Below are 24,462 nucleotides of genomic sequence, written 5' to 3'. Positions count from 1 at the left end.
TGCCACGCGCATTATCGATACGTGCTCTTCATTAGCCCGTGGTTCGTAGAATGCCTGTAATTCACTTTAGATTGCAGGAAATTTACTAGGGGTTGAGGAGGTAAAATATCAGAATGGGAATGGTACCCTCATTCCCGTTCTGATCTTTTTACACAGCATGCATTCTGGAAAAATGGCAATAATTTCCTGGAATGCAGCGGCTGTGTAAAAAACATAAAAGCTAACCTTTCAGAGAAACGACTAATAAAATGTTTTATTTTTGAGCATGTTTATTACTTATTTTTCCTTTGTAACAATTGCTCTTCTTTTTCAGAATCTCACCAACTGTGCCTGCATCAACAATGAGTTCACCCGGAATGCCACGGCTGTGCCAGGACAATGTCCCAAAACAAACTGTGAATATGCTTTCCCTGCGTTCTTTGCGGTTGTTTGCGTAGGAAGTTTGCTGGGTGCAATGGCACAGACACCGTCGGTAGTGATTCTCATTAGGTGTGTGTGATTTTATGGAGCTCGATGTATGTTCTGTTATAATATTACTGCAAAGCATGTGGTGGATTTGTTGCTTCGACTAATATGTCTGTTTTCTGAAATCAATGCCTGGACAATTTCTCCCTGGACAAATGTGGTCTTCTACCCTGGTTCGCAAGACTTGTCATAATATTTGAGTAGTACTGGTGATTGTCGCAGACCTACTGGTCATACTTGAGAATGATTGCTGGCACACACAAATATTTAAAGATCCACAACATCTCACATTCCCCATTCTGAACGCCCCCATCCATGGCCCATCCCTTCGCAAACGAAGATGAACACAGTGCCTTGTAGCTTTTCAGCTTTAGGCACCATGTGCCGGGGCAAGGACTTGAAGGCGAGTGCTTGCCCAGGACAAATGCCTCCCTCTGGGTCCCACGCCACTGAGCCTGGTGGAGACCAAGGCACGACAGCCAGAGTGATGCGGGATTGCTCCACAGTGGTCTGTTTCAAGACTATGCTCACTGGCTGTTGTCCTCACGGATTCTAAGCCAACCGAGTTTGCTGCTGCAGACCGCTATGGAAACTGTTTCCCATGCTCTGCCACAGCTGCCAGACTGATGTGCTATTTGCCCATTGCTGGGGCCCTTTCCAGGTACTGAAGGCTGGGCGAGCCGAGCCCGGGGATTTGAAGTCAGAGTTACCTTCTCCTAGCCTTTGCTTGAAGAGGCCCAGAGTTGTTGGTATTCACAGGCTGATACAGAGCATGCATCCAGAGCCATCTCTTTCTCCCTTCAGCCTGTTAACTGCCTGGAGAATGGAAGCCAGAGGCAGGAGGAAGAAAGGAGTGCTGGGTAGGAGATTGGGAGCAGGCCAGGGGAGGGTTGAGCAGTAAGGGAAGAGCAGGAGGTGGAAATGAAAGTGAAGAGATGATGGGGATCAGAGAGGAAATGAGGATCAGCATGAGAAGACGAGATTGGAAGGAAAAGGGGATTAGAGAGGGGAGAACAAGTTGAAGGATAGAGATAACGTAGAATTGATGGAGAGAGAGGTCAGAGGGAACATTGAAGTTGGAGAGAGAATGCAGATGAATACGCGCTATCATATTTAGCTGCACTATTCAAATGCAGCAAACCACGTACTCAGTGCCCTCCATATGGCATACACATCTTACATTACTTGTCTGACTGCAGAGCCTCATAATTATGATGCCACATGTCTGCAGAGTGCTGTTGATTTACTTATAAACCATGCTTGAGTTCATTGAAAAACACAACATCATATTAGCTTTCGTTTTTGATTCACAATCCTAGATTAATTTCTAAATGCAGAAACTTTTAAAAATTTGTCATCAAATTTAGTGAGAGAAAGGTAACATTTAAGGTGGATAGTCTTTCATCAGAACTAGAAAAAGTTCTGGTCCATAGATTTTCAACAACTATAGCAGAAGGAAAAGGAGGTGTTACAATTTAAGGTAGTGCATAGGTTACATATGTCCAAAGTTAAATTATCTTGTTTTTACCAGATGTTGATCCTGTGTGGGGATAAATGTAAAATATTTGAAGCCTCATTAATTCATGTTTTGGGAATACCCTAATTTAGAAAAAATTTGGGAAGATGTTTTTCAGACTTTATCAAAGATTTTAAAGATCAAACTATAGAACCATGCCCTCTCGTTGCTTTGTTTGACTTTTCTCGAGAAGAGGATACATTCTTGAGAAAATTCTAGCTTTTACCTCGTTGACAGCTAGACGAGCAATTTTAACAAAATGGAAGGAGGGCTCCCCTCCTACTCATGCCCAGTGGTTACACGATGCTATGTCCTGTTTAAGCTTGGAAAAAATTAGATACAACTTCAAAGATATAAAGTTTCATTTTGACAAGTTCACCATTCACAGAATACTATCATAAATGGAAGATTTAAGAAGTTTGGATGTTCCGGAGACCCTCTGTCTAGTGTCTGATGGTTGCTAGTCGATCCATGTCTTTATATCCCTAGAAGTTAATCTTGGTTAGAGGGAGGGATTAGATTTAGTTTTAGGTTTTTTTTTGATTTTTAAAAATTATTTTTATCTTTTTTTAGATTAACTTGTTAAACCTGAGTTTAAATATGATTATCATGTATCATATCATTAATTAAAACAGATTTTTACCCTTTGTTTAGACAAAGGGATTGCTTAATTTCATCTTATTTATTTTATATCCATAACTATATTGGAATATATTCTGAGAAAGAGACAAACCATATTGATAGAATTTGATGTTTTAAAGAATTATTGTTAAACAAACAATTATGGAGGGGTTTTTGATTCACATTATATATATAATTTGTGATATGCATATGATATAACCTGCTGTTTGTTTTATTAGAAGACTTTGTATGCAGGATTTATATGTTAAACTCAATAAAAATATTTTTAAAAGAAAGAAGGGATAGGAGTCAGGAGAAGAACAAATTAAGAAGTCTGTAAGAGGTGGAATGGCAAAAGTGACAGCAATAAAGGAGAATGATAATGAGGCTGGGAAAAACCAAAAGGCCGATGCGAAAGTTGGAAAAGTAGAATCATTATCAAAACCAGCTGCTAAAAAAGGATTGAGCTAATGATTTGAATTCCATTTGTGGAGATCAGAGTCGTAACCGAAGGTTGAGATAAAATTACCTGCAATTCTTTGCACATTATTACAACTCTGGTCAAGGTAAATATGGAAGTTAGTGGGAGTAGGCCAGTCCCAGATATGTGGACAGTCAAGAAAGGTTGTGCCAGAAATGAAAGTGAAGGAATTAAAGCCAAAGCTAACAAAATGATCCAGTGTCAGCAGTAGAAAGAGGGAATTGCAGTGATAGGGCCATCAATGTTTTTAAAAGGACTATACTTCCCTGAGCTCATTTTCATTAAGAAATTTTCCCCATTCCTCATTCTCTGTCACTTCTGTTCTAATGATAGCATTCCATTCCAGTGCCACTGATCACCCTTCTCCTTTCACTGGGGATTGTTCAACATGTAAGTTGATGGATCATTATCTGTGCACTTCTTTTGCAATTTCCCTTTGTCTTGGGTAAACTTGTACCTCTCACTTTGTTCATTTTAAATTGGTCACAGTGTTTGAGCTACCGAAAGAAAATAGACACACACACACCGAGAGCAGTTCAGTTTATACAAATGTTTATTACAAATTCAAAAGCTGATTTCAAACTACAATATGCAAGCCCTTCCCAACTATACTTATCAACGCTTGGACTGGTCCCAACTGCCGAAGCGAGGCAACGACTGCACACGTAGTAGGGTGTCAGGGCGCCGGTAGCAGCTTCTTCACCTCTCCCGACCGGGACATTGGCTGGACTCTAGAAGTTCTTCTTCTTGCTGAGAGATGTTGCCACCTCGCGGAGAGTCTCAAACTTCAGCAGCGGGACCATGGCTTATATTACCCAAAAACTGCTTACCCAAGCACCTAATCCCAGCACAGCAAGAAAGATAAGCGAGCAAGCTAGCATGCTAGGCTTCTATCGAATAACATAATTTTCAGCTTATCTCTTTGAATACAATGGTTTATTTTGCATCAAGGCTAGGCCTTGACCAAAACAAGCAGGAAGATTAAATGTTCTTGGTACACAAATGTCCTTTCTTCAGATAAATGTTCTTGGTACACAAATGTCCTTTCTTCAGATAACAGCATCTCTGGCCCCTTGGTGGAATTTAGCTTATGTCTGCTGATTCTAAAAACAAGCAGGTTCTCAGCCTTGCAGAAGTAAAGGCTGCAAAAGTAAAAAAAAACAGTTAGAATCTTCCATCCAGAATTATAACAGTATTCTCCTAGTTTTTTCCTAGACTGAAGCTACCAAGCTTCCCCTCCTCTTTCATTATTCTAAAAGGATCATACTATCATGATACTCTGGTCAACAACCAGAGCAAACACACGAGGTGGACCACCAGCCTTTTGATTGCCCTGCTTTCTTGTCCGAGGCCTCAGGTGACTCCACCAGGTAAAACAACACATTACTTGTACCTCTTTCCATTCAGTACATTTGATCCACTGTTATGTCCTTTACAGTCAGAAAACCCAACATAGTTTGGGTGAATACTTTGTAGAATGGCACCATTCAATTTGGAACCATTAACCTGACCTTCGAGCCTTCAATCGCTTTAATGTTCTGCTCCACTCTCAAATAGATGGACTGCACTGAGCCAATCAAGTGGAAAGTAAACCTGAGGAAGGCAGCTTCATCCTTTGAAAGCCACATTGACATTTTTTGGATCCAGCCAAATCAGTTAATGTTGCCTCTTACATGGGGACATACTTTGCTTCTCAATGCCTTACTGCTTTGTTGTGTCTTGCAAAGTCACCACTTGCTGTTTAATGCCTCTTGATGCAGAACTCCATTATGCCTCTTTTCTCCATCTCCCTTTTCCTGCTTTGATGCATGCTCCCTCGTCCTGCATAAATCCACCACGGGTTTACGGAGCACAACGGGACTGATTTGCTTGCTGGGTCATGGTGGTGGGATTGGCAGTCAGAGAGTATCCCAGAACCTGGACTTTGGCACATCTACTGCGCCCTAACACTTGAAGCATCATGTGCACTTTCAATTGTGATGGAAGCTCATTAAACTGTAACAGCTACTAAAAATCGGAAAGATACATTTTGGATAAACATTTTAGTCTGTATATGTTTAAGCAATCAAATCAACCTGCTCAGCTATTGTACTGCTATAGTGAAATCTCATATTCACTGTAAACTGTACACTTTCAGCTCCATCAGGTCTGCTTATCATTTCCTTGAACTTTTCATGAACAGGAAACTATTTGCTTGAAACAGATAATCCAAGCAATATGCTCACAGATCATGTCAGAAAAGACAGCATGCTGGAAGATAGTTGGACTATGCTCTGAATATCTTTAAGAATAGCAAATTCTATATAGCTATCATGTGATTCTAGTTTTTTGTGGAAATAAGATTAGTGTTAGAAAGTAGCCTGCTGTCTGGTAGTTAGATATGACGTGGGTCTTCTTTCTCTCTACAGGTCTGTAAACCCTGAATACAAGTCATATGCCCTTGGTGTCCAATTTCTTATGCTCAGATTACTCGGTGAGAGCTTTCATTCAATTATTTAATAATGTATTTTAGTTTTCACTTAATCATCTGAATGTTGCATGAATGTTCTTTGTAATCGCTCAAAATCTAATGGGATGATATTTTATCACTACTGATGTTTGTGTGGTAACTAAAGCAAATGGCTTTGATGAATGATCTGTCCAGTAAACAAGTAATATTACATTGCTACAAAAAGAAAGTTTCCATAATTATCCTTTTAATACATGTTGGCCAGAGAATTACATCACAAGAAGTAATGGAACGGCAATAAAATCTCTCACTGAGTGCACCATGCACCCGATGACCAGCTTCTTCCCTGTTATTGAGAGGGAACGTCATGCCCACAGAGCCAATTTTTGGTGAAATTTTGTGATCCATCCCAAATAATTCTTGTTGCACTTCTTAGTACCTCAGAACCAGATTACCAACACCTTCCTGATCTGTCTACGAAGGGGATGGCGGACTGGTCAGACCAGTTACCGAAGAGCATTGCCTCAATCTTCTTCCGGTTCACCCTGGCACCTGATGTGGGCTCAAAATGGCAGCAGATGCTGATCTATCTGCGGACTGATCCAAACAGAGGAGGGCAACGTCAAGCATGTGCAAGGAGGCCTTGACCTGAGTGCTGCCGCTGCCTGGCATTGTCACTCCTCTTATGGCCTTGTCCTTTCTGATGGATACAACAATGTACTCTATGCAGCACACAAATAGGACTGGAGGGAATGAGCAACCCTGGCTGACTCCAAACTTGATGGGGAAGCTATCTGTTTCCCACCCATTGACCTAGGTTCTGTTTCCCACCCATTGACCGAGGCTCCGTTTCCCACCCATTGACCAAGGCTCCATTTCCCACCCATTGACCGAGGCTCCGTTTCCCACCCATTGATTGAGACTCTGTTTCCCACCCATTGACCAAGGCTCTGTTTTCCACCCATTGACTTAGGCTCTGTTTCCCACCCATTGACTGAGGCTCTGTTTCCTACCCATTGACCGAGATTCTGTTTCCCACCCATTGACAGGCTCTGTTTCCCACCCTTTGACCGAGGCTCTGTTTCCTACCCATTGACCGAGGCTCTTGACCAAGATTCTGTTTCCCACCCATTGACTTAGACTCTGCTTCCCACCCATTAACCGAGGCTCTTGACCAAGATTCTGTTTCCCACCCATTGACTTAGACTCTGCTTCCCACCCATTAACCGAGGCTCTGTTTCCCACCCATTGACAGGCTCTGTTTCCCACCCATATACTGAGGCTCCGTTTCCAACCCATTGACCGAGGCTCCGTTTCCCACCCATTGACCGAGGCTCTGTTTCCCACCCATTGACCAAGGCTCTGTTTCCCACCCATTGACCGAGATTCTGTTTCCCTCCCATTGACTTAGGCTCCGTTTCCCACCTATTGACCGAAGCTCCATTTCCCACTCATTGACCGAGGCTCTGTTTCCCACCCATTGACTGCGTCTGGTGGCCTTTCTGCATGCAATTCTTACAGATGACTGTGCTGCATTATACCGCCACGTGTCCAGGTTTATTGCAGTTCCTGCACACTCTAGCTTGAAATGTTGTCATAGCCAAAGAGTGACAGTGGGGACGAGCTCCCACTGCTACACAAATGATCTTCATGGCGTGCGTCTCAAACAGCGTCTGCCAACCAAGTCCAACTCTTGGCCTTCACGTGTGGAGTAGTTCTTATGCCCAGCGGAGCTGTTCTCACTGACAGGAGAAGGGGCCACTGGCACCTTGAAACCAGTGGCTCTGGGCAGATGGGGCTCATTAACCATGGATGGTAACTCATCTAGGAGAGGGAAAACTCTGACTTCAAACCTCTGCTGCCTTGTGGCTATACCTAGTCTTGGGAAAGGCTTTTGGAGTAAACCTCGAGGGAAAATCCAGAGTCGGAATCCCAAAGGCGGCTGACTGCTGTACCCAGCAATGGCACGGCAATTCTTACGATGCTGCTGTCATCAAACTGTATCAACTTTCATCATTCCTTTGGACGTCATTAGTGTGAGGGGTGGTGGGCAGGAAGTTCCACTGCATGTGCAATAGGTGGACCTCCATAGCCACTTTGCCCTGGCTTGCACCATGGAGAGGCCAACTTCAGGACACCCTGGGTTGTCCAGCATGGACCAAGTACCCACAGTTCCCTCCAATGATGAACATTAAGGGGGAGAAGATGATCTCCCTTTTGCTGTCCTCTCTCAGCTTCACCTTCACTTTGCGTTTGCTGGTCCAGATTCCAAATGTGTCATTGATGTACTTGCAGGTCCCACTGACATAACAGCCAGGAAGGTGATTACGTCCACTACTGGCACACGTGTGTACCTTCATCACTCACTCCTTCTGCAACAGAAGGGTGAAGAGTGGATGCATCTTGAATAGCGAGAGTCGAGTCACATTCTTCTAAAAATTCCAGAGCATCCTCTGCCATCCTGCTGGAGTCTTGAATGTCACATCAAAGTGATGGTTATCTGTGACGTCCTGGAGGCAGTGACGTCCTTCACCTCCCGGACATCACAGCATTTTGGCAAGGCCTTCCACAGAAAGAGGTCCCGGTAGAGGCCCTCTTGATGCTACAGCTTCTCACAGATCCACTTGATCAGCTCCCAGTAGATGATCTGCACTTGATCTTAGCCATCTCTGACAAGAAGAAGCCACAATTCTTCCCCTTCCCCTATCTCAGGACCATAAACTGGTCTCTTACCATCAAGAAGTCACAGTTAACAATTACAGTCTTGATTATTCAAGTTGTCATAGAGTTTGCTCCGTTAACAAAAAGAACGCTAACGTTTCCTTGGCCTTTGTGTGTCAAAGCACTTCTTAATTTCACTCTTGAATGGCCAAGATTTAAGTGTCTCACTCATTCTGGAACCCTATCAAATACTTTTATCACTTTGGGTAAGTTGAGTAGGTCTCCCTTCAACCATATAAACATATGGAAATAGAAACCATGCATTTTCAATCTGTCTCATAATTTACCTCTGAATCTTCACTATTGCATCTCGATATATTTTATTCAATTTTTTTTAAAGTTGCTAGATTATGACTATTAACAAAATCTTATTATATTGATTATTGTTCTGGGAGGACAACAATACAGATTTCCCTGCACTATGACAAATTTAAACTTTCAGTTGTAAGGCTGAACTAGGCACCAAGGACCAAAATGTGACAAAAATCCAGCAATGAAACTCAGCAGGCCCAGATGAATAAGGTTCAATACTTTTGAGCATCAGTGGGTTTGTAAAATTGAAAACCCTCGAATATTAATGTCTGTCAGTGTTGGATATATTGGCACTTTATTATGTTTACAGACATCACGTCTGCAGCAACCTTAACCGAGTGCCTGGACTTCTATTCAACACAGATAGAATCAAGCAGAGTTTCATCCGTTCACCACTTAAATGCAGGCCAACCACCTAATCGGATGTAAACCACGCAAAACAGATTGCACACCAGATTTGTAAACTATTAACATAACCAATATAACAGCACTACAAATTCACAGCAAAACCCTACAGATTTTAGCAGCAAAACATGATACAACTGTATTTTAAATTTAATGTAATCATATAATCGTATTAGTTCCATCCTGCTCATATGCTACATGATAGATGTTGAAAAGGAAGTGTTTTTAAATGTATTAACTGAACATGTTTATATATTTACAGCTGTGCAGTGTTGTTCTGTAGAGAATAAGCCAAGAGCTCCTTGAAAATTACTGCCTGGTTAGTTGACAAGGCACTTAAAGCTCTCTGTGCTAACTAAAATTGTTACAGCCTCTGGTGCATGCTGAGGTTAAATCACCTCAATTAGGGCAACCATTAGCTTGTAAAACTGACTTCATCACCTGGGAGGACAGTTGGGGTATTGGGAGAGAAAATAATGAGCTTTTGATTCCCCAGCAGGCAGGCAGTAATTCTGTCTGCTCTGAATGGAAGTTGCATTCTGTCACAATTTGGCTTGGTAGATGTCTTTTGTTATCCTCAAAACTGTGAATATACACACAAGTAGAGAGCACTACAAACATTTTCCACCCAATCACCTTGCATAGCAAAAGGGACAAAACAACTGAAGTGAAATTACAATTTTATTCTGTCCTGATGCTGAAGAGAATCATAAAATAGATATGATCGAGAACAGGAGGGTTATTCAGCCCATTGAGTCTCTGCTAGTTGGGAAAATCTACTGTATATTTCGTCATATAAGTTGACAAAAGTTGGGTCCCCATTTTCAGCCTCATTTTCATGGTTTTCATCATCTATCGGGTGTATGTTGATTGCACAAAAATCATAATGATTGAGCTTTTGGGCATTAAAATGACGAAAGTATGAAATGAGTTTTAAGTTGGAAGGAATAGAAATGAGCAAGAAATCCAGCAACTGTGCTGGTGCAAGAAAATTTGATATATGTATGAGAAGTTGGTAAGAGATTGGGGAACCAAAGAAGAGACTCCCTTTTTCAGCCTTATTTTAAAGGTTTGATGGTATATCCAGTGTATAAGTCGACCCTAAATATCTGGCTGCCTGAGGTGCCACATTGACCGACATATAAGTCGACTCCCAAAGTTCGCGATGCCTGAGATGTGTCGCTGACCGGCCTATACGTCGACCCCCTTAGATCACATGGATTGATCCAGTCAACGGGACGTTGGCTGGAGGTGATTGCTTTCATGGAGGGTCCATCGATACCACGCAGTGCGCGACAAAAATATGAAGCGAACTTTACGTTGAAAGTGACAGAAATGGTCAAGAAAGCCAACAACCGCAACTGCTGCAAGAAAATTCGTTCTGCGTGAGAAGTTGGTAAGAGATTGGAGGAAGAAAAAAAGAGACTTTATGAAACATATCAAAAAGGCAATGTTCTTAGAGAAAAGGAATCGCTCGTTGGCCAGAGTTGGAAAATCACGTTGCAGAATGGGTATGTGAACAGAGGCAAGATTGCTACTTAGTCACCCAAAATAAAGTAAGAACATTTGCTCTGCAGAGGGCCAAGCTGCACCCAGACCTCAGTCATGATGATGAGGCTAGTCAGCTGGTGCAATCGTTTTATGAGAAGGAAAAATCTGGTATTACAATAAAAAAAAATTGCACAGAAACTACCAAAAGATCTGAATCATAAAATTATAAGTTTTCACTAGTTTATTATATGAAACCGGCAGAAATGCCAGTTTGCACTGGCAAATATTGGAAACATGGATGAAACCCCCATGAATTTCAACAGGATAGGCAATAGAACAATGGAATCGAAAGGTGTTAAAACTGTGCAAACCAGAAGTATAGGCCATGAAAGGACCAGGTTTACCATGGTGTTATCATGCATGGCAGATGGGACAAAGTTAAGGCCCATGTAATCTTCAAAATCAAAATTAAACTGAAAATAAAATCCCCAGCAGTTATTTCTGTACATTTTCATGAAAAAGGATGGATGGATGAAAATGGTGTAAAACTATGGATAAACAATGTATGGAACAAGTTTACACAAGGAACAGAGTTTGCTGGTCTGGGATATGTTTTATAGCCACTTAACTGAGAACACTAAAAGTCGATTAGCACAAAATAACTAAATGGCGGTTATCCTGGGTGGTTTGACATCTATATTGCAACCTCACGATGTCTGCTTGAACAAGCCATTCAAAGACCATGTGCGTGAGGAATGGAATACATGGATGACGAGTGCAGATAAGTTGTTAACAAAAAGGGGGTGGGGGGGGACAAGGCGTGCTGTGTCACTTCGTGCTCGAGGCATGGGACAAAGTGAGAGACTGTAATAAAATTGTTTAAAAAGTGCAGCATCTCTTGTACAATTGATGGCATGGAAGATGATTTATTGTGGGACACTGACACAGCCTCATCAGGTACAGACTGGGACCTGTATGATGACTGTTTAAACAGTGAGAGTATGGATCTGCTTGTCACGATCTTTGCCTCAGTCGATGATAGTGATTTTGAAGGATTTTAAATATGTTTTTTTTTCCAATAATTTTTTTTAATATACTGGCAGCATGAAAATTTGCTGGTGTTTTTTTTTGTTTTTCAAGGGTAGATTTATATGCTGAAATGGTGTTGAGCGGTCTTTTTCTAGTTGAATTTAAGGTCTCAAAAGTGTATCTGGCGTATAAGTTGACCCCAAATCTTTGAAAGAGCTTTGAGGGTTTCAAGACTCGACTTATATGCCAAAATATATGGTAATCCCAGAGCTCTTGTAGCTCTTAATCTGTAACCCTGCAGATCACAGCTCTTCATCCACACATAGTGGAAGATGAATCTCATACGTTTGTATCTTAAACAGCTAAAGGTGAAGAGAGTGTCAGGTTTTGAAATAACTGCTTTAGGCAGAGCAGAGGACAATACCAGCTGGTAAAGTAAGGTAGGGAAGTTAAGGCACTCGATGTGCACTTCAGGGCAGCAACATTTCTAGAACTTGACTTAATGTTGAGATAAAATAGTTGATTATTGATCTCACTGGAGTGAATCTGTGTACACTAGCCATTCTCAACAAGCGCCATCTATTCCCTGGGGGGAGAGGGCACAGAATATTTAAACAGGGCATGGACTGATATCATAAAATATATTTTTTTTTATTGAGTCAGTAGGAGAGAAATATAGAAGAAACCAACTAAATGACTGCTTCACTGGAAAGCGAACCCATAAACTTTGATCAGAGTCCTAACTCAGTGGTTCTCAACCTTTTTCTTTCCACTCACGTACCACTTTAAGTAATCCCTGTGCCATCGGTGCTCTGTGATTAGTAAGGGATTGCTTAAGGTGGTATGTGGGTGGGAAGGGAAGGCAGAGAATCACTGCTCTACACCCAATTGTTACTGAAATCTTTGGCTTGAGAAAAATACTCATTGGCCCATTTCCTTTGGAGCTATAAAACTGCACATAACGAGTCAATTAGGAACGATTAAAACAGTGGTTTTCAAACTTTTTTTCTTTCCACCCACATACCATCTTAATCACAGAGCACCGATGACATAGGGATTCCTTAAAGTGGTATGTGAGTGGAAAGAAAAAGGTTGAGAACCAATGTCCTAAAGGGTCCACAGCCAAGAAAAGGTTGAGAATGGTTGGTGTGCACAACATTAGCATGGAATGAACAATTTAAATACTTTTCAGCTGTCAATACAACACATGAAATTCATGCTGATTGGTACTGCCTCAATTTGTTACATCATCTTGCTCTGGCATCACCTTACCGAGGCAGTCCCTTTGTCTTCTAATCACCTACTCCACCCTGAATGATGCATTTTCCTCCACCTGACCCATTTGCTTTTCTTTGCCTCTCTCACCCTTTCCCTGACGTCTGCTATTCTTCTGCCTCTATCAATCATTTAACCTTAGCCTGCTTGGCCAATCTCAAGGGGCCCCTGCCTCATCCCTCCCACCCTGTCTCTCAGTTCTTAAGAAGAGCTTCAGCTCAAAATGTCGATCATTTAAATGTAAATTTAGACATACAGCTCGGGAACAGCCCCTACTGGCCCACGCCGCCCAATTACACTCAATTAACCTACAACCCAAGTATGTTTTGAAGGGGAGGAAACCGGAGAACCAGGAGGAAACCCACGCGGACATAGGGAGAATGTACAAATTCCTTACAGACAGCACAAGATCTGAATCCAGGTTGCTGGCGCTGTGCCAGTAGTGTGCTAACTGCTATGTTAACCGTGCCGTTCTTTCTCTCTCCATGATGCTACTTCACCTGTCAATTTCTCCAGCAGAATTGGTTCGAGGTTCCAGCGTCTGAAGTCTCTGAAATATATCCAGTAGGTACTTTTCTTACCTGCCGTTACTGCCAGCAACACTATTATCCTTTGTTTCTCTTTCTCGTGTAACTTTTTACTATCTCCTTTGCAATTTACTGGATTCATTTGGAAGATTTATTGGCGTTCTTAAATTACAGAAGGGTAGTCAGGACGAGCGTGAATGATAGGTTATTATACCTGAGGAGTTTGGGATAACAACATAAGAAACCCTTCACATTTGCTTCACTATTCAATGCGATCAAAGCTAATGTGATCATCGCCTCAGTTCCATATTCTTGTCTATGTACCAGACCTCAAGAATGAGAGGTCCATCTTTCTCATTCTTGAACATATTGTGACACACTCTCGAGCATAAAAGCAGACACAAAACATAAAGGCTGTTCAACAGGCTTTATTCCACACAATGAATGTTGAGGATGGAGCGGAGACAACGCTGGTGGAAGCGTTCTAGGAGCCGTAGGTGATGCCGGTAGAGGACCCATGATTCGGAGCCGAACAGGAGTGTGGGTATGACAACGGCTCTATATACGCTAATCTTTGTGAGGTTTTTCAGTTGGTTGTTTTTCCAGACTCTTTTGTGTAGTCTTCCAAAGGCGCTATTTGCCTTGGCGAGTCTGTTGTCTATCTCGTTGTCGATCCTTGCATCCGATGAAATGGTGCAGGCAAGATAGGTAAACTAGTTGACCGCTTTGGGTTTTGTGTGCCCGATGAAGATGTGGGGGGGGCTGGTAGTCATGGTGGGGAGCTGGCTGATGGAGGACCTCAGTTTTCTTCAGGTTGACTTCCAGGCCAAACATTTTGGCAGTTTCCGCAAAACAGGACGTCAAGCGCTGAAGAGCTGGCGCAGAATGGGCAACTAAAGCGGCATCGTCTGCAAAGAGTAGTTCACGGACGAGTTGCTCTTGTGTCTTGGTGTGAGCTTGCAGGCTCCTCAGATTGAAGAGACTGCCATCCGTGCGGTACCAGATGTAAACAGCGTCTTCATTGTTGAGGTCTTTCATGGCTTGTTTCAGCATCATGCTGAAGAAGATTGAAAAGAGGGTTGGTGCGAGAACGCAGCCTTGCTTCACACCATTGTTAATGGAGAAGGGTTCAGAGAGCTCATTGCTGTATCTGACCCGACCTTGTTGGTTTTCGTGCAGTTGGATAACCATGTTGAGGAACATTCATTGGAGCGACTTCATCACCAACATCAAAGTACTCGAGATGGCAGAGGCCAACAGCATCGAATCCACACTGCTGAAGATCCAACTGCGCTGGGTAGGTCACGTCTCCAGAATGGAGGACCATCGCCTTCCCAAGATCGTGTTATATGGCGAGCTCTCCACTGGCCACCGAGACAGAGGTGCACCAAAGAAGAGGTACAAGGACTGCCTAAAGAAATCTCTTGGTGCCTGCCACATTGACCACCGCCAGTGTGCTGATATCGCCTCAAACCGTGCATCTTGGCGCCTCACAGTTCGGCGGGCAGCAACCTCTTTTGAAGAAGACCGCAGAGCCCACCTCACTGACAAAAGACAAAGGAGGAAAAACCCAACACCCAACTCCAACCAACCAATTTTCCCTTGCAACCGCTGCAACCGTGTCTGCCTGTCCCGCATCGGACTTGTCAGCCACAAACGAGCCTGCAGCTGACGTGGACATTACCCCTCCATAAATCTTCGTCTGCGAAGCCAAGCCAAAGGAATTCCACACAAACCTCCACAGAACTGGCTGTGAGAGTGGCTGTGACTGACCTCAAGGGGCCGGATCCAGCTTATATCCCGGAGGGTGAATGGCAGCCGACCGGGTGGGGCTTGGTCCATTCAGGTCAGCTGATTGACAGCCAGCCAGGTGTTGCCTTGTCCTCCAGTGCTCTTCCTGCAGGGACACAGGTCACCCCCTGCAGTCGGCTTGTGATGTATCGCCACACATATTCAATCATTTGGACTCTATGGGTTTCTGAGGTAGAGTATTCCAAAGACCCACAACTGCCTATGTAGATATCCTTCCTTATCACTATCTGCAGCTATGTCTCTTCTTTGTGTGGAGCTCCTATACCCTCAGGATGTTATGTACAGGCCATGACTTAACTTTCTAAGTACATTCAGAAGGGACCAGCCATTGGCGTAAACTTCACCAGTGAAGTTATGAGCTCTTCTCCAGCACATTTCCAGGCAATGTTTACTTCAGCTATATTTAACATAGGAACATAGGAAGTAGGAACAGGAGTAGGCCAAAAATGGCCCATCGAGCCTGCTCCGCCATTCAAGGCTGATCTAATTTATGACCTAACTCCACCTACCTGCCTTCTCCCCATATCCCCTAATTCCACTATCATGTAAAAATTTATCTAACTGAATTTTAAATATGTTTAATGAAGCAGCCTCAACCACTACCCTGGTTAGAGAATTCCAAACATTCACTACTCTCTGGGAAAAAACTATTTTTCCTCATCTCTGTCCTAAATCTACTCCCCCGAATCTTGAGACTGTGTCCTCTCATTTTAGTTTCCCCTGCCAGCTCAAAAAACCTTCCTACATCTATCCTATCCATACCCTTCATAATCCTATATGTTTCTATAAGATCTCCTCTCATTCTTCTGAACTCGAGTGAATAGAATCCTAGACGATTTAATCTTTCATCATAAGTCAACCCCTTCATCCCAGGGATCAACCTAGTAAACCTCCTCTGGACCATCTCCAAAGCCAGTATATCCTTCCTCAAATATGGAGACCAGAACTGGACACACTACTCCAGGTGCGGTCTCACCAGTACCTTATACAGTTGCAACATTATATCCCTACTCCTGAATTCAATTCCTCTAGCAATGAAGGCCAACATTCCATTTCCTTTCTTAATAACCTGCTGCACCTGCAAACCTAACTTTTTGCGATTCATGCACAAGCACTCCCAAGTCCCTCTGCACAACAGCATGCTGTAGTTTTTCACCCTTTAAATAATATTCAGCTCTTTTATTTTTCTTGCCAAAATGGATAACCTTACACTTACTAACATTGTACTTCATCTGCCAGACCTTTGCCCACTCATCCAGCTTAACTATATCCCTCTGCAGACTCTCCACATCCTCATTACAGTAGGACTGTAGATATTGGAGGAGATCAGGATTTATATATTAAGCTCTGGAAGAAGACAATGCCAGGAATTTGGTTTTGTTTCCAATGCATGGATTGGCTATTGCAAATTGAAGCATTCCCACTTTGATTAATTGACTATGTGATTAAAAAGTATAAAATAATTATTTGATTATAGGATGATAATTTTGTTCAGTGACATTTACAATACACTCCTGCCAGTAAGTGTTTTATTATAATCCAGAAATTGGAGGTGTAAAGTGTACTGGACACCTTGTCCAGTATTGTTATTCCATTTCATAACCTCACTTAGTGATTGTTGCTGGCTTGTTCATCATCTAAAATGAGCAAATTATCCTCGTCAAGATGCTGCTTGGCTCACAATTCAATAAGGAAAGTTTTTACCCCAGTTTTCTCAACGTTCCTCATAGAAACTGAAAAGAATAATTTACTGCTTTCCTTGATCATGTATTTGTCTGTAATGTGTGATGCAAAGAACAGTACCTGAACGTGAGATTTGAAATCAAAATGTGTGTTGACAATTAAAAATGAGTCTGTGGAAAATATTAGATATCAATATTTTTAGGCTGCTGGAAGGCTGGGTCATACACTTCAACCAGGAAAGCTTTTTGTTTCCTTTTTTTTCTGGATTCTGTTGGACTTCATTTTCTTTTATCTAAAGTAAATTGTTTTGAATAATTAGCTTTCTTTTGTGCCCTGTACTTGTATCTGGTTTGAACCATATAATGCTCATTCATTCACTAGTGATAACGTTGAGATGGAAGTTACATTGATGTTGTGATGTGACCACCAAATCACTACCTTAATCATTCACACAATTATAAGTCAAAATAACCCCCTCTTTGCACACAATTTTCTCAAACTGCAATCAATTATGTTATGTAGTTCTACCAAATGCTATATCACTTATCAAGCATGATGTTTCACTTAAATCGGTGCAGACTAGGAGGGCCGATATGGCCTGTTTCTGTACTGTAATTGTTATATGGTTTTATATGGATGTATGGCAAATGGTTTCCAGTTTGAAATTCTAGTAGCCAGCAAATAACATATGATTTTAGTGAATGATGCTTCTTTTGGTGTAATCAAGATTTCAAGAGTAAATAATTTCATGCTTAAAATAAAAACTTTGAATACATTTAAATAACCTCTGCACTTAGCATAGAGTTATTTCTTTGCTGCTGGGACAATAGATTCATCTGCTTATTTGATATTCCACACATTATCCTGCCTCTAGATTCTCCTATCATTTACCGGTATTATAAGTAATGTTTGAAAGGTTTATAAATGGATTGTTTTACTTCTTAGTTCTCATATTTTCATCGACATTCTGTTTTGTGTTTGGCTACCTTTATTCACTCCATGTTCCCTTCTACTTTTGTCCAGGATTCATCCCACCGCCACTTATTTTTGGAGCGGCAATTGATTCCACTTGTCTGGTCTGGTCGGAAACGTGCAATAAAAGTGGAGCATGTGCTTTATATGATAACGTCTCATACAGATATCTGTACGTCAGCATTGCCATAGGTCTGAAGACTATTGCCTTTATATTGTACACAACTACTTGGCATTACATAAAGAGTCATTCCAAGAAGTATGTTCAAGGAGATGAAGACTCAGTTGGTCGAATGACCACTTCAGATCTCTTTGCGTCAACATTGACATTAGATGCAGCTACAGGAGATTCAAACAAATCTGCTGGAAGGACAACATTAATATACCATTTGGGAGAGAATGAGATGTGTGAAAACATTGAATCTGTTCTTTAACATTTGAGTGGAGTAAATTCAGTATTGTGAAGATATATAGTTTTGTAGGAGAAAAACATTTTAAACATTTATTTTAATGTTTTTATGCATCACAAGGATACAATGAAAGGCCTTATATTTTTTTTTATTAATCTCTTTGTAGTTTGAATTATAGCAATACATATGTCATAATACTGTATGGTTCATAACCTAAGTACCAAGAGCTTGCAGATCCACACCTGAAAAATCTGGAGGCCTGAACGGTCAATTACATTTAAAGAAGTTCTATTTAAGTAGATTTTATGCTTATTTTGCATTTTTCTGCAGAGTTATAACATATTATGCAAAGTTTATGAAAATGTAAAGTTTTTAGCAGGTGTTAAGTTCTTGAGCTGAAGATTCCAGCATCTGCTGTCTCCTATAATATCTGATTCAGGCTCGAGATTTATCCCAGTCGTTCAAAGCCTGAACTTCAGAATGTCCCTTGACCACAGACCCCATGTTTACAAAAAGTATATGCTTCTAATTATGTATTTGCCTTGCTGGCCAAAGTATCTTAACTGATTTAATATGACAGTCATTATGTATATTTGCAATACTACCTTTTCATACTTGAAATGGAGTATTTTATTCTTTCAAGTAATTTTAAAGCAATTGCTCTCAAATAATTCAAAACTATTTGAGGTCTTTCAAAAACTGACAATTTTTCTCAAGGCATTCTGCAATATCCAGCAATGTTACAAAGTTGGTGCTGCCGAGAGCTAGGATTATAATACCAAAAGGTGCCTCAGGTCTGTAATGAAGTAATGAAGCAAAACCTGATACCCCATGAAACATCAATTGTTTACATTTATTTATTATGAATGCAAATTATTTTATAAAAATCTTACTGTAAAGATAGAAGATGACAAAATGGACAAAGATTATGCCAGCTGCATGAATCCATTTATTTTAAATATAGTGGCAGGTTTGAGATGTGGGCTATAACCATCAGCAAGTAAAGCAAAGTATTCAAGCATTCCTATCCATTACCAAATCCGGAACAGGATGAAAGGAAAATTTTATAGCCCAAGAAACTTAGGGTTGTCTGCTCCAATCATATTAAAGCAAGTCGTAGTACTTTACCAGTTATGTAGCTTCATCAGAAACAAAGAAAGCGCAGATGGGAGATGCTTCAATTGTCCTGCTTGCACAGCTGCACGAGTTACGTCAATTTTCCCTCTCCTTTGAGAATTCATAATTTCTTTGTTGATTTTACCCTCGCTATTTCTGCTGCCAGTATGCCAACTGCAAAGTGAGTTTCAAGGTTTGCACCGACTGTGGAACTATACCTTGGTTCAGCGCCCACGGTTGATTTTTGCAAAGGTTGTAAAAATGACAGTTACATCTCTATTGATCATGTCTTCTTTATCTGAGTAAATTTGAATAACTCATTTTTTTTCTTCAGCAGGCATGTTAAGAATATTATTGAACATGATATTGAAACCAAATTATTTGTATTATTTATATTTATGCTTTTTTTTTTGCCATAGAATTTTAAAAGGATAAAAAAACACATTTGACTTTTATAAAACTGACAACTGATTCTGCTGCCTGTTTTATTTGGATAATATTTACTTTGTAGAAGCTGAGTTTCGAATGCTCCAGAATGGAGACTTTGTGTCAGAGATTGAAGTCCGGTGTGTCTCAAAAAGAAGCCAAACCTTCCTCAATCATTCCCACTTTCCATTCCAACAGGAAATGGGATACATCAGTGGTTCTCAACCTTTTTCTTCCCACCCACACACCACTAAGTATTCCCTATGCCATGGGTTCTCTGAGATTAGTCAGGGATTGCTAAAGGTGGGATGTAATGGAAGGAAAAAGTTTGAAAACCTCTATTTTAATCGTACCTCATTGACTCTTTATGTGCACAGTTTCATAGCTCCAAAGGAAATGGGCCAGTGACTATTTTTCTCAAGCCAAATATTTCGGTAACAATTGGGTCTAGGGTAGTGATTCTCCACCTTACCTTCCCACTCACATCGCATCCTCAGCAATCCATTACTAATCACCGAGCACCGATGGCACAGGGATGACTGAAAGTGGGATGTGAGTGGAAAAAAAATGGTTGGGAACCACTGGTCTCGAGTGTCTTGCATAGAAGCCAAACCTTCCTCCACCGTTCCCATTTTCTATTCCAATGGGAGATAGGATAGAAGGACAGGAAAATGCTGCTCTGCCTGTGTAAAAGTGTTTTATTAAGTAATGAGGGAGGCTGACCTTTTTTTTAAGTTGCTTATTTTTAACCTCAGGCTTTTCAAAAGACTCGGAAAACACAGAAACTGAAGAGAAGTGAGGAAGATCGAATCTAGGATCACCTTGAAGCTGTGGGAGGAGAGGAGGGGACTGCTTCCTTTAGGCCCAGCATATTGCCGGCTGAGCCCTACCTGCTCACTGTTGGTCCACCTAACCACCAATAGATTCCAAAACCTGGGATTACCCAACTTCAGTCAGTCCTGAGCAACAAACATGAAATCATTTCGCTCACCACCCCAACCCTCAGGATGGTTTCATCCACTGTCTCATTCCACTGACAATGACTGCATCTAAGTGCACCTGAGGACTTAGGCCAAGCAAAGCAGATACCCATTCTCAGGGCCTCCACCAACCAAACAGTCTGCCAACAAGCTGGAATCAAATTTAATCTCTGACAGACATTTCACCGATTCATCCCAGTTTGTGAACCCGATAATAAACTGCACCCCTCGACCCTTGCCTAAATATAAGAATTTTGTGTATTTGTGCCAAATGATTGATTTATTTGTTCATCTAATTTCCATTTATTATCCTCTAATAGTCCCAAGACAGAGAACACCATATAGACAATGGGAGAAGGTGAAAACTCCTTACAGAAAGCACTGAATTCAAACCCGGTTTCATGGGGCTGTAATAGCATCTTGCAGCCCACTGTGCTAACTGTGCCACCCTCTGTGCTAACTGTGCCGCCCTCTGTGCTCACTGTGCCGCCCTCTGTGCTCACTGTGCCGCCCTCTGTGCTCACTGTGCCGCCCTCTGTGCTCACTGTGCCGCCCTCTGTGCTCACTGTGCCGCCCTCTGTGCTCACTGTGCCGCCCTCTGTGCTCACTGTGCCGCCCTCTGTGCTCACTGTGCCGCCCTCTGTGCTCACTGTGCCGCCCTCTGTGCTCACTGTGCCGCCCTCTGTGCTCACTGTGCCGCCCTCTGTGCTCACTGTGCCGCCCTCTGTGCTCACTGTGCCGCCCTCTGTGCTCACTGTGCCGCCCTCTGTGCTCACTGTGCCGCCCTCTGTGCTCACTGTGCCGCCCTCTGTGCTCACTGTGCCGCCCTCTGTGCTCACTGTGCCGCCCTCTGTGCTCACTGTGCCGCCCTCTGTGCTCACTGTGCCGCCCTCTGTGCTCACTGTGCCGCCCTCTGTGCTCACTGTGCCGCCCTCTGTGCTCACTGTGCCGCCCTCTGTGCTCACTGTGCCGCCCTCTGTGCTCACTGTGCCGCCCTCTGTGCTCACTGTGCCGCCCTCTGTGCTCACTGTGCCGCCCTCTGTGCTCACTGTGCCGCCCTCTGTGCTCACTGTGCCGCCCTCTGTGCTCACTGTGCCGCCCTCTGTGCTCACTGTGCCGCCCTCTGTGCTCACTGTGCCGCCCTCTGTGCTCACTGTGCCGCCCTCTGTGCTCACTGTGCCGCCCTCTGTGCTCACTGTGCCGCCCTCTGTGCTCACTGTGCCGCCCTCTGTGCTCACTGTGCCGCCCTCTGTGCTCACTGTGCCGCCCTCTGTGCTCACTGTGCCGCCCTCTGTGCTCACTGTGCCGCCCTCTGTGCTCACTGTGCCGCCCTCTGTGCTCACTGTGCCGCCCTCTGTGCTAACTGTGCCGCCCTCTGTGCTAACTGTGCCGCCCTCTGTGCTAACTGTGCCGCCCTATTCTATGCGCCTTAATCATTTTGGTTGTAACAGGTATGTAGCTCTCGAATCAATAGTTAAGCTTTTGCTGTGAAATACAGCAGTAATATTTTGTCAACCAGTGCACTGATTGGGATTCACAGTTAAGCACAGGGGCCAGGTCTGGTAGCTCTTAGGTTTAATGGAAAAAGATTTGAAGGAATTTAAGGAGGTGGGTGAAAAATGAATTGGGTACCATTTGCTCTTTAGCAATTAATTCAATTTTTCAAAGCAACTTTAAACTCAAATTATATTTTGAGAGTTACTTTCAAGGTCATTTTTTCCAGCAGTCCCTTGATTTAAAAAAAAAGATCAAATGTATTCTGTGATTTCCAGCATGATTTATTATTTTAAATGTCTAACCATTCCAAGAAAAAATGTTCCTCGCCGAGTTCCTCTAAAGTACAGGATTTTGTTGTCAGATGGTACAAGCAAGGTCGCCAACTTTCAGCTTGGCGAAGCAAAATATTACAGAAAATTTAAAAAAAACTGTCAAACTTCATTCATTCTCTTGGTGGATAGGTTTGTGCCACCAAGCACGTTGATTTAGGCCCTGAGTAGGAAATGGCTTTAATTGTGGAGGAGGAAAAGTTCCAGTAGAGTAGGGGAGCCGACCAGAAGGTTAGCAGTCATCTCATCTCATCTTACTCAAGGACAATTAAGCTTTGGCAATAAATGCCAAGAATGCTCTCATCCAGTAAATAGATTAAATCACTATCCCCTCTCTCATGTGTTGTTAATCCCTCCAATATGTCTTGGTCAGTTCAATTCCACTGTACCTCTGGCTGGCTTGGCATTGATACACAACATAAATTTGACCACCTGTATCCAAACCACATCCTTTTCAGCCCTCTCCATTTTCTGAATCTTAAAACACCTTGATTTTATGTCTCATTCTTTTGTTACTTTGATTCTTTCCATCTTCTGTAATCTCCACTCATGCAAGTCTGCTCTAATTCCACCTGCTGCAGGTGCCAGGTTTCCTCTTTGATCTGCAGTTATTGCATGTGACACACCATGGGCAGCTTGTGTAGATTGCTTGGGAAGTTGTGTACTCATTTCATTGTTTGTAAGTGACCTCTACAAATTCCCTTTGGATTACCGGAAGTGATCAATCCATTTTTGAATGCTCCCTGCCAAATCTTGAGTGGTCAGTCACAGAGATTTCCAAGAGAAGATGAGGCTGCTACATCATTTCTAGGGGATTCCCAGAAGACTTGAGGTGGGGATTGGCCTGAAAGTGGAGCGAAGTTCCAAGACTTTGTTGAATGGCAGCACAAGATTGGGGAGTGCAATGCGCAAATATGCTGGACAAGCTCAGCAGGTCACACAGCATCCATAGAAAACAAAAGGGAATCAACGTTTCGGGCTTGAGCCCTTCATCTGGAATAAGGAAAAATGAGGGAGCTGTTTGAATAAGGTGGAGTGGGGATGGGGAAGAGGAGGGAGAGGGGGAGGAATACAAGATAACAGGTAAAATGTAATAAGTGGACACAGGTGGGAGTGAAGGGAAGAAAAGCTTCAAAGAGGGCAGGAGGTTTAAGAAAGATAGCTCTCTGCTGAGAGAAAGAAGGGAATGGGGTGGAGAGCTGGAGGAAGGGAAACATGGATGAGGGAAAGAGAAAGACTGGAAGGAGAGATGGAGATTGAAAATGGAGATTGATATTGATATCGTCTAGTTGGAATATTAGGGGTTGTTCGTCTAATTTTCAGGTGGCCTAAACTTGGTAGTTCATGAGGCCATGGACAGACATGGTCTGGGGATGTGACTGATTTTCGGCACTCCACAAGAAGGGCTCAGGCCTGAAACATCAACTTCCTCTTACTTCCTACGGACACTGCGTGACTTGCTGAGTTTTCCCACCACTTTTGTAATTGGCCCTTCCTCCCCTAGATGTAACAAAGACGTGGTTCTTTCCACCCCCCCCCCCCCACTCTGTCCTCACCTCCTACCCCCACCAGCAATCACATCCAATGTATCATTCTCTGCAATTTCCGTCTGGATCCCACAACCAGACACATCCTCCCTCTCCTCCCCCCCATCGCTATTTGTAGGGATTGCTCCCTCCACGATTTCCTCATCCCTTCCCACCAATTGCATCTTTGCTGCCTACCCTTGTGATCACAGGAAGTGTTACACTTGCACCCACACCTCCTCCCTCTCCACTGTTTGAGGCCTATACAGTCCTCCCAGGTGAATCAACACTTGTGAAATGTATGGATCATCCAGATGTTTCCTCCTCTTCATCAGGAATCTGTAGATTGGGAGATTGAGCAGCATCAGCCAGAACCACACAGTGGCCAACCATTTAAATTCTACACCATATTTGCATAT

At 42.6% G+C, this 24,462-nt stretch overlaps 1 protein-coding gene across 2 annotated transcripts in view; it reads left to right on the top strand.

Annotated features, from left to right (window-relative positions):
* The window catches only part of LOC138739800 (solute carrier organic anion transporter family member 3A1-like), a 345,875-nt gene extending 326,134 nt beyond the window's left edge, over nt 1-19,741 (top strand). Inside the window, exons 8-10 of one of the 2 annotated variants that reach the window (XM_069892356.1) lie at nt 314-489; nt 5,492-5,556; nt 17,811-19,741. In XM_069892356.1, coding sequence (XP_069748457.1) covers nt 314-489; nt 5,492-5,556; nt 17,811-18,193 — 624 coding nt within the window. In that variant the 3' untranslated portion in view covers nt 18,194-19,741. Of the gene's footprint in view, nt 1-313; nt 490-5,491; nt 5,557-13,284; nt 13,331-17,810 lie in introns of those variants that run through there. The other variant, XM_069892360.1, reaches the window with a different exon arrangement.
* The last annotated feature ends 4,721 nt before the right edge of the window (nt 19,742-24,462 follow it).

The sequence above is a fragment of the Narcine bancroftii genome, chromosome 1 (genome assembly GCF_036971445.1).
Source record: "Narcine bancroftii isolate sNarBan1 chromosome 1, sNarBan1.hap1, whole genome shotgun sequence".
NCBI classification, from domain to species: domain Eukaryota; kingdom Metazoa; phylum Chordata; class Chondrichthyes; order Torpediniformes; family Narcinidae; genus Narcine; species Narcine bancroftii.
Note: the sequence above shows the minus strand (reverse complement) of the source record. Positions and strands in the feature narration are given on the sequence as shown.